Raw genomic sequence first — 14,018 nt, 5'->3', positions numbered from 1 at the left:
CTTGCTGTGTCCCGCTGTGTTCTCTAGACAGAGCTTTTGTGTCTGTGGGGTGCAGGTGCCTGACCACAGACACAGGCCCACCTCCCAGGCTGCTAACAGGTTTTCTCTGGCTGATCCATGTTGTTTGGTTGGGGTCTCCCTGGCAGAATCAAGGAGGCCAAAGTATTGCCCAGATACAGGCCAGTCCGGATGTAAGAACCTAAGTCATCTGCATCAGGCCAAATGGGACCCACCTAGTCCTCTTCTTATAGTCACTAGCCAAATGCCCCAAAAGGAATCTCACAAGACGAAGTTGAGCCCAAGAGCCCCCTCGCCTCCTGTGACTTCCAGCAACTGGTATTCAGAAGCATTGCTGCCTCCACCTGGAGGCACAGAGCATAACCATTATGGCCAATAGTCTTCGACATCCCTCTCCTCCATGAATCTGTCTAATCCTCTTTTAAAGCCACACAAGTGACCCTGGCTGCTCACAAAACTGCTTCACTGTCAAATGTGCATCATTTACATTACCTGGAATTTTGACATTTGTTTAACCCAGTGGTTATCAAACTTTTTTTTCTCTCTTAGCTACACTTTCAGAATAAAAATTTGCTCGCACCACACCGAATTTTTTTATTGAGTAAAGTGTGTATGGAAGAGGGAAACATGACAGAAGTTTGTAAAATTGCCCATGTTTTACACTTAGAGAAAGTGGACAAGGGCAACTTTCCCCGAGGCACTCCAAAATGAAACTGAATGGTGGAAGATTCAGGGCAGGCAAATGGAAATACTTTTTCACACAGCATAATAGTGAAAATTGGATCTGCTCCCATGACATACAGTCACAGATTCCAACTTCCTGTTTTTAAAAGAGGGGTTAGGCAAATTGCATGGGGCAAAGGCTCTCCATGGCCACTAGTTATGATGCCCACATGCTACCTGCAGGAGCAGGACACACACACACACACACACGCTTCTGGGGGCCCAAACAGCTGGAGAAGGTGATGGCACTTGTATCGTGCCTGCAGGCATCTTGTGAAGGCCACTGGTCACCTGGTGGAGTTGAGTTGATGGATTGTCTCACAAGGGCAGGACTAGATAAAAAGCACTTTAATTTGAGGGAGCCTCCTGGTCCTTAAGGAGGTATTGCGTACAAGTGCCTGGGTGGGGTGGAAGCCACAGAGAGTGCAGGAGGCAGGAAGGGGGATCTTGCAATGCCTGGAGGTTTTGTGGAGTCTTCCTGTTCCTCTTTAGTGCTCACTGCCCAGGAAGGAGTCAAGCGTGATTCAGACAACACCCCAGCAAGGTATGTCCAAGGGCAGAGGGGGGAGCTTCCTCAGGGATGCAAGAGAGGCTCCACTGACCCCCAACCAGCCCCCTTCCCAAATACTGTATACCACCACCAGCATGGGGGGGGGGGCTTCTACTGAAAATGTGATGTTTGGAGACTCCTGTTGCCTTCGAAACTGGAGACAGACCAGCATGCCCCCTTCCTAAAACAGGAGAGGGAGTTTGGGTGGTCCAGGGCACCAATGCGCAGCAGGCACACTTGAGTGCTGGGTGCCATCGCAACACCACAGTGTAGCCTGGCTGAAGCCTCTTGCAAATTGGGGTAGGCAGATGAGCTCTGAACAGGTTGCAAAACTTGCTCGGGTGGGGGAAGGGAGCTCTGGTATACCAAATCTGACGGCGGTGAGTGGGCGGGGGTCTCCCCCGAGCCGGACCGGCGCCTGCCTTGAGTCCAGTTTCTCAGGGTAGGGACTTGGGTTCTTCGCCGACACTTTCCGGAACTGCAGGGGTGTTAAGTTAGGGAGCGCCGCGAGGCTGCGGCCGCAAAAGGGAACTTGCAGCGGCCCGGCCGCTTCTCAGGAAAACCATGCCGGGGCGTCCGCTCCGTCGGGGCACGCTGACGGCGCTAGCTCTCCCTTGCAGGGCGAAGGCTGCGGGTCTGCCTGCCTGCCGCCAGCCATGGGTTTCGAGCTCGCGCTGGGTTGCCCCGAGGGCCACAGCGCCCTACTCCAGCTGCAGGAGGCTGAGCTGCGCCTGCTGGAGGGGCTCCGCAAGTGGATGGGCCAGCGCGCCAAGAGCGACCGAGAGTACGCTGCCCTCTTACACCAGATGCACAGCCAGGCCGGCAAGCAGGAGAGCGGCGGCCAGCCCAACAACAGCCAGGTCGCCCAGGTAGGCTCTCAGGACCCCCCCTCCATCGGAGCCCCCTTGCCCCTTCCCTCCATCCTCACTTGGGGAGGCTCCCCATCCCCTTTCCATTAGGAGGGGGTGGCTGTGCCCCCCCAGCTCCAGGCGGGGAGCTCGGAGCCTGAGCAACCGCAGCTGCCTCCCGGCTGACCTGGCAGCTTCTCCCTCTCTGCGTCTCTCTCTCTCTCCGTCTGCCCTCCTGGTCCTTTTCTGCCCGCAGTGCTGGTGGTCGCTGGTAACACAGACGGAGGCACTGAGCCAGCTCCTGCAACGACACGCCGAGGCGCTGGTCTCGGGCCCCCTGCACAAGCTGGGCCAGCTCATCCGGGACAAGCAGCAGCTACGACGGAGCTACAGCGAGCAGTGGCAGCACATGAACCAGGACTTCCTCCGGGTACGGCAGCCCACCAACCCTCGCGCTCGCCGGCCCGCGCGTTCGCCCCGTCCGGGCTGCGCAGCAGCGGCCCCTGGTGGACACTTGCGGTGGCGCTCTATCGGGGCTTTGGTGCCAAGGCTGCATGTGGCTGGAATCTGACTCAGACAGACCCCAAAGGACGTCTAGTCCTGTCCATCCCTCCGCAGGAAGCCCGCAGCTGCAAACCCCCTCTGTATGGAGACCTCAGTCTAAGCCCCCTTTCTTCCTTGGCTCTTCCAGACCACCCAGCAGGAGCCTGAGCGCCTGAAGGCACAGTACCGCAGCCATGTTCGGGAGAGTACTCAGGCCAAGCGCAAATACCAGGAGGCCAGCAAAGGTGGGTGTGGCTGGAGACCCCACAGAGCCCAACTGGGTCAACCCAAAGACCTGCCTTGGACAGTGCCCTGTTCTGGAAAATCCCCATGAACATCTTCCTCCCATCCTCCCTCCAGCCAAGGGTATTCAGAGGAATACATGCAGCATTCTCTGAACCCAGCTTTTGGCCTAAAAGGTAAAGGTAAAGGGACCCCTGAGCATTAGGTCCAGTCATGACCGACTCTGGGGTTGCGCGCTCATCTCGCATTATTGGCCGTATAGCTTCCATGTCATGTGGCCAGCATGACAAAGCCGCTTCTGGCAAACCAGAGCAGCACATGGAAACGCCATTTACCTTCCCGCTGTAGCGGTTCCTATTTATCTACTTGCATTTTGACGTGCTTTCGAACTGCTAGGTTGGCAGGAGCTGGGACCAAGCAACGGGAGCTCACCCCGTCACAGGGATTCAAACCGCCAACCTTCTGATCAGCAAGCCCAAGCTCAGTGGTTTAACCACAGCACCACCTGGGTCCCTTTTTGGCCTAAAAGGCAGCTTCCAAATACTTGCCCATTCACCTAGCCTGAAAGAACTCTAAATAGTTATGAAATAGATGGTACGTTCAAAAGTCTGGACGGGAATTTTGCTCAGAATGTCCTGCTTCTCCATGTGTGCTTGTGTGTGAAATTCTAGGAGCCTGGCAATTAAGGGGAAACAGAAATGTAACCAGGAGCCCGCTCTCTACCTGATTGGCTAAAAGGTTGGGATGGGGAGTGAAAATATTGTATGTAAGTTGAGCGGGAAAATAAGTTGCAGAACTAAAGAAGGAAAGAGCAGTGGAGTCTGAACCTTCAAGAGCTTCAGGAGGCAGGAGCCGGGAGTGGACCATTAAAGGATCCAGAATATTAACGGAGGGATGAGAGTTGATAAAATACTGACATGGTTAGGGAAACTGTCTAGAATAGGCATAGCTGGATGCATTTGTATCTGTTCATTTGTATTTGTGTAACCACCCAAACTGTAAAGTTTTTAGTAAAGTAACAAGCTAATCTAAGTTTAGCTAAACTTGTTGCCTTGCTTAAGTGTTGTTGTTGTTTTGAAAAATCTTGTCTTGTCATTCATCCCATTCATCTAAGTGTTGTACTACTCTACCCATTACTGGGAGTAGGGTAGGCCAGTTAGAGTCTGGAAGGCTAAAGGAAACTGCCTAGTGGAAACAGCGTGATAAAAATGGAGAGATCTACATGGTGGCAGTGGTGAAGTTAATCATAAGGAGAGGGTGGTTTGAGTGGCGGGGTTGTCTCCCTCCCTCCCTTCTGTCTCTTGGGGCAGGCTATAGCCTGTGCCATGACACCTAGTTGCCAGCCCCAGGCATCTTAGCCATGTGCATGACTGCATTGGTGCTCCTGACCCTCCTACGCTTGTGTGCTCTCCCTGCAGAGAAGGACCGAGAGAAGGCCAAGGACAGATATGTCCGGAGCCTGTGGAAGCTCTACTCCCTGCACAACCAGTATGTGCTGGCCCTGAAGGCGGCTGAGGTGCAGCACAGCCACCACTACCAGCACACTCTGCCTGGGATGCTCCAGTCCTTGCACAACCTGCACCAGGAAATGGCCGACATCACGTAAGAGGGGCTGCAGAAGGGCTGGGGGGTGAGATGGAGAAGGCCAGGGACCTTGAGAAAAGGAGCCCAGCGGCACCAAGCGCCAACCCTAGTAGTACATTTGACTCCATGTAAAACGTGCCATCACAGCTGATGCCCTCAAGATTGCCAAGAACAGTAGGCTACATTTCAGCCATCAAAGGACTGCTTTTAGACTCATAGAATTGTAGAGTTGGAAGGGGTCCCCGAGGGTCATCAAGTCCAACCCCTGGATGATGATGATGATGATGATGATGATTTGATTTCTCATCAACCCTTCACTGCATGTTCCCACCGTTGTTGTTTTTAATTAAACAATATTAAAAACAGTTTAAAACAATCAGGAGAGAAGGAGAAACACCCCACCAGGGAGGGCATCCCACAAATGAGGACCTGCCACCAAGAAGGCCCTGCCATGGCTCAATGGCAGTGAAAAGGCCCCAGTGGCATCAGCGGCGGAGCTTCATGCTCCGCCACCGGGGGCGGAGAGCAGGCGCGCTGCCCCCAGTGATGTGGCGCGTGTTCTGGGGGCAGGGCGCAGGGCACATTTTCGGGGCGGGGTGCGCCGTGCACAATGATGTGGCGCGCGTTTGGGGGCATGGCGCGCCGTGGCGTGCATTGGGGACGGGGCGTGTCGCGCGTTTTCGGGGCGGGGCAGGCAGCGGCACTGGCGCCCCTGGGATTGCATCACTCAGGGCGCACCGCCCCCACCACCCCTATCTTCCTACACCCCTGAGTGGCATTACTAACAGAGCCTGAGATGGTTGTTATCGGGGGAACTGTGCCTTTGGGTACTCGGGTCCCAAGTAATTTCAGGCTTTGTGTACTAGAACTAGCATCTTGAATTAGGCCCAGCAGCTCAATTTCTCCACCAGCAGTTTCCTGTTTCTGTGATGACAGGAAGGGGACCCTCCAGGAGTATGCAAGCATCACCAGCCTGGTGCAGGAGGAGATGGTCGCGGTACACCAAGCCATGGGCAGAGCCATTGAGCGCCTCCGCCCAGACGTGGAATACGAAGGCTTTCATCCCCAGTGCAGGTAGTGCCTGCTGTGCTTCCTCTGAGATTCTGGGGGCTGGATTTCCCAGCCAGCAGCCTCTGCCACCTTCCTCTGGTCCATCTCTCTCCAGGTGTGGGAACGAGTCCCCTGCTGTGGTGACCTTTGACATGAGCCTGCTGGAGGAGATGGAGACAGAGGGCCTGAAAGCCGGGGAGCTCCAGCTGAATGAGCTGACGCTGGAAAGCATACAGCATACGTGCGTTGGGGGCAGTGTTAGAAATTAGCCAGGTGCCAGGCACATTTTGCTACTAGCACAGGTTCCAATTGTGACTATGTGGAAATTTCTGGGCGCCACGTTGGCAACCACAATTTAAAAACCTTTGCCTTAGTCCATAGTTAATTCCATTTCCACTGTGTGTGTTTTTCCTTCTTGCATACTGGGACAAGTGAATTGCTGTAAGAGCAAGCTGTAGTCAAGTGATGGAGTTGAGGTCATAGAATCATAGAATCGTTGTGTTGGAAGGGAACCCAAGGGTCATCTAGTTCAAATAGATGTTCCATTGTGGTGACCACAACCTAGTTTTAAGGTGCCACTTGGTGAATAACTTACATATCTGTTTCCCCAATACTGGTTGGGGGAGTAAGAATGGGTTTTTGCAGCCTCAGTCCTAACCACTGAGAACAAGGGCAGCATCCCCCACCGCTGCAGTCCCCAGGGGGGAGAAGCTGTGCCTGTGGAAATTTCCCTTCCCTTTCTCCTGTCAAAAGGGGTGCAGGAGGTCCATCCCTGGGGAGATCCACTCCAGCCTCATGGAGCACAGATCAGCGCTCGGCACTTTGGGTGGGAGAGCAGAGGCTAATGATTTGGGCAGGTGGGGGAGGGCACAGATGGAGCTCTGGCTCAGCCAGCCTCCTTCTTTTCTGTGACCTGGGTGTTTCTCTTGCCTTGCTGAGAGCCCAGAAGACAGAGATGTTCTGCTAAGAAGCAGCTGGGATAGCTCAGTCGGCAGAGCGTAAGACTTTTAATCTCAGGGTTGCGAGTTCAAGCCCCGCATTGGGCAAAAGATTCATGCATTTCAGGCGGTTGGACCGGATGACCCTCGTGGTCCCTTCCCACCTACCATTCTATGGTTCTATGACCTGGAGGTGAGTTGCAGCCAGGCAGAACCATTGGTCCCTGGGCTACCTGAAGACTCCATGCCTCTCTCTCACTGCAGACTCACCTCTCTGGAGGAGGAGCTGGCCAACGCCACAGAGAGCACCCGAAGTCACCAGCAGCGTGCCCAGATTCTGAAGGCTGAAATGCAGAAGGAAGAGGCAGCTGTGAGCCCTGGAGAACGGTGAGGCTGGGTGTGAGGCCAAGGCCTTGGGCACCGAGGGAAGGAGCTGGCAGGAGCTCTGTGGTGCCCTCCCAGCTTCAACTGCTCCACCGGGCATGGGCGTTTTCCCCTCCCCACTTTTTTCTCCTGCAGGATCCTGCTCCTGGGAAAGCGCCAGGCCTTGCATGAAGCCCAGCACCAAAGCCACCTGGCCCAGGGCACACAAGACAAGCTTCAGGCACAGCGGGATTTGCTGTGGCACAAGCTGGACAAGCTGGGAACCTGTGACCCTCCCCCTGCTCCAGCCCTGCAGGAGGACAATCAATCGGTGTCGTCTGGGGTGCGTGGAGCCACTGCGGGCGCGATCACTGCAAGCCCATGGGGCAAGCTCCTTGGCCCTTGGGGTGGGAAAACCTGGCAAATGTTTGACTTCTACCCCACCTTTCCTCCAAGGAGCTAAAGGTGGCATGTGTCCCCCCCCCCCCGTTCCCATTTTATCTTCAAAAGTACCCTGTGAAGTAGGTTAGGCTAAGATGCGGTGACTGGCCACCCACCCAAAGAGAGAGGGGGTCTGAACTCTGGCCCCCCAGGTCCTAGCCTGACGCTCTAACCACCATGCCACACTACCATAGCTTGGTTGAGCCAGTGCTCAGCAGTCCACCCTGACCTTGACACTCACTCTGTGCCCTCTTTCTTGGACAGGAGGCAGAGCGTGATGGGGGTTGGATCCCGGCCTTGGAGGTCCTGAAACAGCACATCTCGGGCATCTTCCGACCACGTCTCACAGTGAGTGCCTCCCACCCACCCCCTTGTGTCCCTGCTCTGCCCTGCTTTCTGAATTGGCAGTGCCAAGGATGTGCTGGGAGCAACTGGGTGGAGTGGGGTGGGTGCAAGGAACGCGTGCAGAGATGTTCCTCCACACGCTCTTCCTTCCTGGCCTTCTCTGCTAGAAAGCGAGCTGCCACTGTGGCTGGCTGTGCCCATTCCCCCTCTCTCCATCCGCAGCTGCCACCCCCAGTGCCCCTCCTGCCTGAGGTGCAGAAGCCCTTGGGCCAGCAAGCCTGGTACCATGGCGCCATCCCCCGCATGGAGGTGCAGAGGCTGCTGCAGGCCAGCGGAGACTTCCTGGTGCGCGAGAGCCAAGGCAAGCAGGAGTATGTCCTCTCAGTCTTGTGGGATGCTCAGCCTCGGCATTTCATCCTCCAATCTGCTGATGTGAGTGTTGTAAATGGGATGGTGGTGCTGGGTGAAGTGGGCAGAGAAAAGAAATAAGCAGGCAGGCAGCCATTCTAGCCCAAATGCAGCCACTACAGTTGTGGCTCTGGTTACGTGGCGCCCTTGCTAATACTTCTGCCTGGAATCGCAATCCTTTCTCCAGTCAATTTTTGTAGAGAACCCAGATGACACTGTGACCATCCCAAAACATTCCTATGTTTTTGGGCTTGTACTCTAGTCTTCTTTTACACTCAATTTGTGGGATTTCAAATAAAAACTAAAAACAAAACCCTGGGCTTTCTCCAGGCCACTGGCCTTTTAATTAATAGCTTCCTCCCTGGCCTTTTCATTTTCAGTGGTTTCTACTTCTCATCTTGTGCCCCTTTAATTAATCCCTTCTTGTTCACTTGCCCAACCAAGACATTCCTATAATTACTTTCTGCCAGCTGTTTCCTGTAGAACGGAACTGCTGGTTTCCTCTCTGCCGCTAGAGCAATTGCTTATGAACTTTTCACTTTGAAAAAACATTGCAACTGAACAATGAACGTGAATGAACATGAAGAAATTAAGTCGTCTCTTGCCTGTGGTAGCTTTTAGCACGGTGGAGATTTATCAATTTATTTTTATTTCATAAAATGTATACACCGCTTGATTGTATACACCCCTCAAAGTGGTTTACAAGCACAATAAAACAAAGTTACAATTACTGTAATATTAAAAAGATAAAATTAGCCATAAACTAAAAACTGATTAAAACATACATCAGCATTTAGCATTCTACATATCTGTATAGGCTTGTCTAAACAAAAATGCTTTTAGTGGGTGCTAAAGAGAGTATCGTGAAGGGTTCTATCTGATGTGAATAGGCAGAGATTTCCAGAGTTTAGGTGCTGCCATATTAAAAGATTGCTCTTTGTGGGATTTCCCCTTTAGAACATGTATCGCTTGGAGGGCGAAGCATTTCCCACCATTCCGCTGCTGATTGACCATTTCCTGAAGACCAAACAGCCCATCACCAAAAAGAGTGGTGTTGTCTTGGGAAAACCCATCATCAAGGTACTGCTCTCTGCCTCACCCTCTGTTGCCACTAGATTGGGCCAGGCTAAGGGAGGGAGGGTTGGGGTTGCAGAGTTCCCTGACCTGTGACTGAGTGGCTGCTCTTGCTGCAGGACAAGTGGGTGTTAGACCATGAGGACGTGCTGCTTGGGGAGCGCATCGGGCAGGTGAGTGACTCCCTGGCAATGGTGGCGGTGGTGGAAGGCATGCTCTGGTTCAGGAGTCCCACTGTTGGACTCTTGGCAAAAGCTGTGCGCTGTGGAGCAGCTGACTGCCTCTCCCCCTCAGCCTTCCTTTTGTTAAATGGGAATAATCCAGGTAAGAGAGGCAGACCTGCACCCTGCCTTCTGGAGCCCTGGCTAGCCTCCCTGCTGCCCTGTTTGCTGAAGAGAAGCAGTCCAAACCGACTCACCCTTAGAGCCATGCCTTGGCTGGCTCACGACCACCACCACGACACTTTCTTCCGTGGTCCCTGGAGACACCTAGCTGCGTGGGTTTGCTGGGCAAACTGGATTCAGAAGCACTGGACCCTGCTGGCTGCACACCCAGGAAGCAGCAGGGGATGGAATCTCTTCCCTGGACTAGATTTTGCAATCTGTTTCTATGGGCAAAAGGGCAGGGAGAGAAAGTGGTGCCATCTGTCTTCTTTCTCCAGGGCAACTTTGGAGAGGTGTTCAGTGGGCGCCTCCGCTGTGACAACACCCCGGTGGCTGTGAAGTCCTGCCGTGAAACTCTCCCGCCAGAGCTCAAGGCCCGATTCCTGCAAGAGGCCAGGTGTGTAGGGAGCAAACTCCTGGGCAACTGGGACTACACTGCTATGCTCCTCCCAAGTCTGAGCTGGACACTCTGGGGCATGTTGTGGGGGCAGGATCTTCCCTCCCAACTTTTTGGAACAAATGTAGGAAGTTGCCTGTAGCTGAGTTCACCTGGCTCAGTACTGGCAGCAGCTCTCCAGAGATTCAGGTAAGGATCTCCCCCCCCCCCCAAGGCCCTGCCCGGAAGTGCTGAGGATTGAACCAGGGGCCATCTGCATGCAGGGCAGGTGTGCTAATCCATGCTGAGTGGTGCTGGTGGGAGATTCCATGGTCCTCACTCCCATGGTTTCTTTGAATGGAGCCTTTTTAAGGCAGACATCCCACCTTCCTTGAGAAAAGTGGCAGAGATTTCAGTCTTCCAGAGATGGTGGGGACTGATCGTTTTGCCCTGACCCCACTTTCTCTGCTGAATCTCATGACCTGCCTGGCTGGGGGAGCTTCAAGACCACTGCATCCTCCCAGTGCTGCTGCCTTGCCACAGAGTAGCAGCATTGCCCACCCTGCTCCTGCTGTTAGCATCTTTGTACTGGGGGTAGGATAGCAAGGACAGGTGAGGTGCTGGGGACGCCCCTTGGAACCCCTTACCTGGCCGGCACTTGGCGTGCCCTCCCTTTATTGGGTCTCCTCTCACTCCCCTTCCAGGATCCTCAAGCAATACAACCACCAAAATATTGTCCGGCTCATTGGTGTCTGCACCCAGAAGCACCCCATTTACATTGTCATGGAGCTAGTTCAGGGTAAGTCCAGCATTTCACGACTTCCCATAGCCTTCAGGCTTTCCATTTTAAACTCCCCCAGCGGTATATAGGGTGTGTCTGTTTTCATGGTGGAAGATGTCTGCACTGCAGCTGGTGGAGGGACAAACATTTGCCCATTACATTTGCCATTACAAGATATATGCAAGCTTCCTGGTTTGGCAGAGGCCTCTTGATAACAGGCACTCTGTGTTGCCTTGAAGTCTAGAAGTATTTATTCACAAAGCTCCAGGTGTTCTACTTCTCTCCCTGCTGATTTCAGGAGAGCTTGGCTGCTGGGTAAGACCAGGGGCCCATTTAATTTGGCATCCTGTTCTCACTATGGCCACCCAGATGCTGATAGGAAGCCCGCAAGCAGGACTTGAGGGTCACATCCCTCTCCCCCCCTGCAATTTCTGGCAACTGGTGTTCAGAAACATTTCCTGACCCTGATGGTTTGTCCAGGAGGGAATCTCAACCAGGAGCTCTTAGGCCGAGCTCCAGAGCCTCTGCTCCCTCCCTATCCTGCCATGGCTCCCAGTGTGACAGTGGCCAGCTGGCTCCCAGCCCAGCTTCCCTCTCTCATCTCACAGGGGGTGACTTCTTGTCTTTCCTGCGGAATGAGGGAGCTCAGCTCAGAGTCAAGGACCTGCTCAAGATGATGGAGAATGCGGCAGCAGGCATGGAGTACCTCGCCAGCAAGCACTGCATCCACCGGTGGGTACCTCCACCCCAGTCTGTGTGAAGGTTTCCTTCCTTCCTTCCTTCCTTCCTTCCTTCCTTCCTTCCTTCCTTCCTTCCTTCCTTCCTTCCTTCCTTCTCTGCCTTGGCAGAGACTGTGCTGTGGGGTTGGTGGCACTTCCAAACCTGAAGGCTGGAGCAGGCAGGTGGAGAGGCTTTTTCCCTGGGGAAGGAGGCAGAGTTCCCACCTGTGGGCTTTTCCTATCTTTGAGCAAGGAGGGAATGAGCTGCCTGCAAATCTGTGACAGTGTGCACAGGCTAGTTTACATGTACAAAGCCCATCAGGTGATGTTGGGGGCTGGAGCTGGGAGTCTCTTGCCTAGGTAGCAGGAAAGAGCTGGGAGTTAAGTTCCAGGCATTGGTGTCTGCAAAACTGCCCCCCTCCCTGAAGTCTTCAGCACCAGTCAGACATTTGGATCTGCTACCCCTTGCAGGGACCTGGCAGCCCGGAACTGTCTCGTGACAGAGAAGAACACCCTGAAGATCAGTGACTTTGGGATGTCGCGGGAGCAGGAGGACGGCATTTACGCCTCCACTGGTGGCATGAAACAGATCCCTGTGAAGTGGACAGCCCCAGAGGCACTCAGTCACGGTACCCACAGCTGTGGATCCAAACTGGTATAGGGATGCCCTAATGAGCTTTTGGATCATATTAGCTCCTAGCTACAGATATGTAGCTTGCCAGAGGCAGTTATGGGTTTGTGGGAACCCAGCCTGGGACCATGAATCTAGGACAGTGATGGGCAAACTTGGCCCTCCAGCTGCTTTGGGACTACAATTTCCATCATCCCTGACCACTGGTCCTGTAAGCTAGGGATGATGGGAGTTGTAGTCCCAAAACAGCTGGAGGGCCAAGTCTGACCATCACTGATCTAGGAGAAGCCACCTCTCATGCCTGCTCTCTCTTCCTCCTTCCTCAGGCCGGTACTCCTCAGAGAGTGACGTTTGGAGCTTTGGGATCTTGCTCTGGGAAGCCTTCAGTCTGGGAGCCACACCGTACCCCAACATGACCAACCAGCAGACCCGCGAGTTTGTGGAAAAGGGTGAGAGCCTAGCAGGGTAGGCTAGGTGAGAGGTGGGGGGAAGCTGCGTCTCTGGTCTCCTTGGAGGGTCTGGTTTTCTACCAGCACCCTTCTTCTCTTGGCACTCACTAAAGACATGCTATGGACTGGCACCAAGGAAGATGAGTGGTATTTTTTAATAAAATGGAAGGAGGTGTGCATTGTGCCTCTCCTGCCTCTCAAAGGTTTGCTCTTTGAAGGTGAGCAAGAATGGGGGGAAGTACCGATGCACAGAAATGTTAATGGAAAAACTTTTGGCCTGCACTTAATCCACACATTGGGAGTCCCAGGAAATTGCAACCAAAACACATTATTAGTTCACCTGCCAGCTCCATCCTCCTGTGACCTGGCTGTGTCTTTTCCAATCCCAGGAATGCGCCTGAGCATCCCAGACTTGTGCCCTGAGGTGGTGTACCAGCTCATGGAGAAGTGCTGGGAATATGAGCCACAGAACCGGCCGAGCTTCAGCACCATCCACCAAGAGCTGGTTGTCATTCTGAAGAAGCAGCGGTGAAAGTACTAACTCCAGAACCCGCTGGGCAGCAGCAAGGGGTGGCAACCATCTCCTGCACCAAGGCTGTACCTACTTGACTTCCTGCCGAGCCTGCAACCTTCATGCAAAACCTTTGCTCTTGACACCCCTTTCTGGCCATGAACACCTTGCCCGCCCCCCTCCAGCGAGCCTTCCATCCAAAGTCAGCCAAATGGTCTCAGCTGCGCCATGGCCAGTAGACCCTTTACCCCAGCGGTTCACCCCCGTGGTTCTCAAAGTGTGTGGTGTGCCACATTGTTGTGGCAGGAAGATGCAAGCACAATCAGATAAATTAGTACATAATTATATTTTGGGGATGATTTTTTTTAATAAAAATTATGATTTTTAGGTTTATACATTTCAATAATTTTACAGTCATTTTAACATTTCAAAACTTGACTTCCTTCCCCCTCTTTCTGCGGTTCATTAAATGTATTTTAATATCTTCTGCATATCCAAAATAACTTAATTTGTTCATTTATTCATCTACTTTAATATTCTTATCTGTTTACAATTTATCTGTAAATATTCAATAAACCATTTCTATTCTTTTATAAAAAAGTTTGTTATCTTGATTTCTTATTTTCCCAGTATGTCCCGCCATTTCTGCATATTCCATAAGTTTTTACTTCCTTTGCTGGGACTTCTACTTAGTTCCATTTTGGGGCAAGTAACATTCTTGCCACTGTAGTAGCATACATGAATAAGTTTCTATACAGTTTAGGTAGTTCTGTCCCTATAATTCCCAAAAGAAAAGCTTCTGGTTTTTTTTAAAAAGACAAATATTATTTTAAACATCCTTTTCGATTCATTATATATCATTTCCCAGTAAGCTTTAACCTTACTACCAGACCACCATATATTATAAAAAGAATCTTCTTTCTCTTTACATTTAAAAACACTTATTTGATTTAGATTTATACATTTTACATATTTTTCCCATGAGGAGTAAGAAGCCCTGATATAAAGTAACAGGGTGGGAGGCTGAGGAAGGAAGTTGA

At 52.6% G+C, this 14,018-nt stretch overlaps 1 protein-coding gene across 3 annotated transcripts; it reads left to right on the top strand.

Annotated features, from left to right (window-relative positions):
- Positions 1–1,149: 1,149 nt before the first annotated feature.
- On the top strand, positions 1,150–13,572 carry FES (FES proto-oncogene, tyrosine kinase). Of its 3 annotated transcripts, XM_035132177.3 has the most exons (19): positions 1,150–1,285; positions 1,912–2,160; positions 2,396–2,569; positions 2,831–2,927; positions 4,344–4,527; positions 5,446–5,583; positions 5,675–5,800; positions 6,762–6,884; positions 7,017–7,203; positions 7,566–7,649; positions 7,869–8,078; positions 9,012–9,134; positions 9,248–9,301; positions 9,790–9,908; positions 10,592–10,686; positions 11,277–11,400; positions 11,859–12,016; positions 12,345–12,467; positions 12,857–13,572. In XM_035132177.3, exons 2-19 carry the CDS (start codon positions 1,948–1,950, stop codon positions 12,997–12,999), a joined length of 2,475 nt encoding a protein of 824 aa, XP_034988068.1. In that variant the 5' UTR covers positions 1,150–1,285; positions 1,912–1,947; the 3' UTR covers positions 13,000–13,572. The 3 variants fall into 3 exon arrangements, 2 of the variants coding, with proteins under 2 accessions (XP_034988068.1, XP_088512871.1); XR_015946798.1 differs by lacking the exon at positions 11,859–12,016; XM_088656745.1 differs by lacking the exons at positions 5,446–5,583; positions 5,675–5,800.
- Positions 13,573–14,018: the final 446 nt, after the last annotated feature.

The sequence above is a fragment of the Zootoca vivipara genome, chromosome 13 (genome assembly GCF_965207765.1).
Source record: "Zootoca vivipara chromosome 13, rZooViv2.hap1.1, whole genome shotgun sequence".
NCBI classification, from domain to species: domain Eukaryota; kingdom Metazoa; phylum Chordata; class Lepidosauria; order Squamata; family Lacertidae; genus Zootoca; species Zootoca vivipara.
Note: the sequence above shows the minus strand (reverse complement) of the source record. Positions and strands in the feature narration are given on the sequence as shown.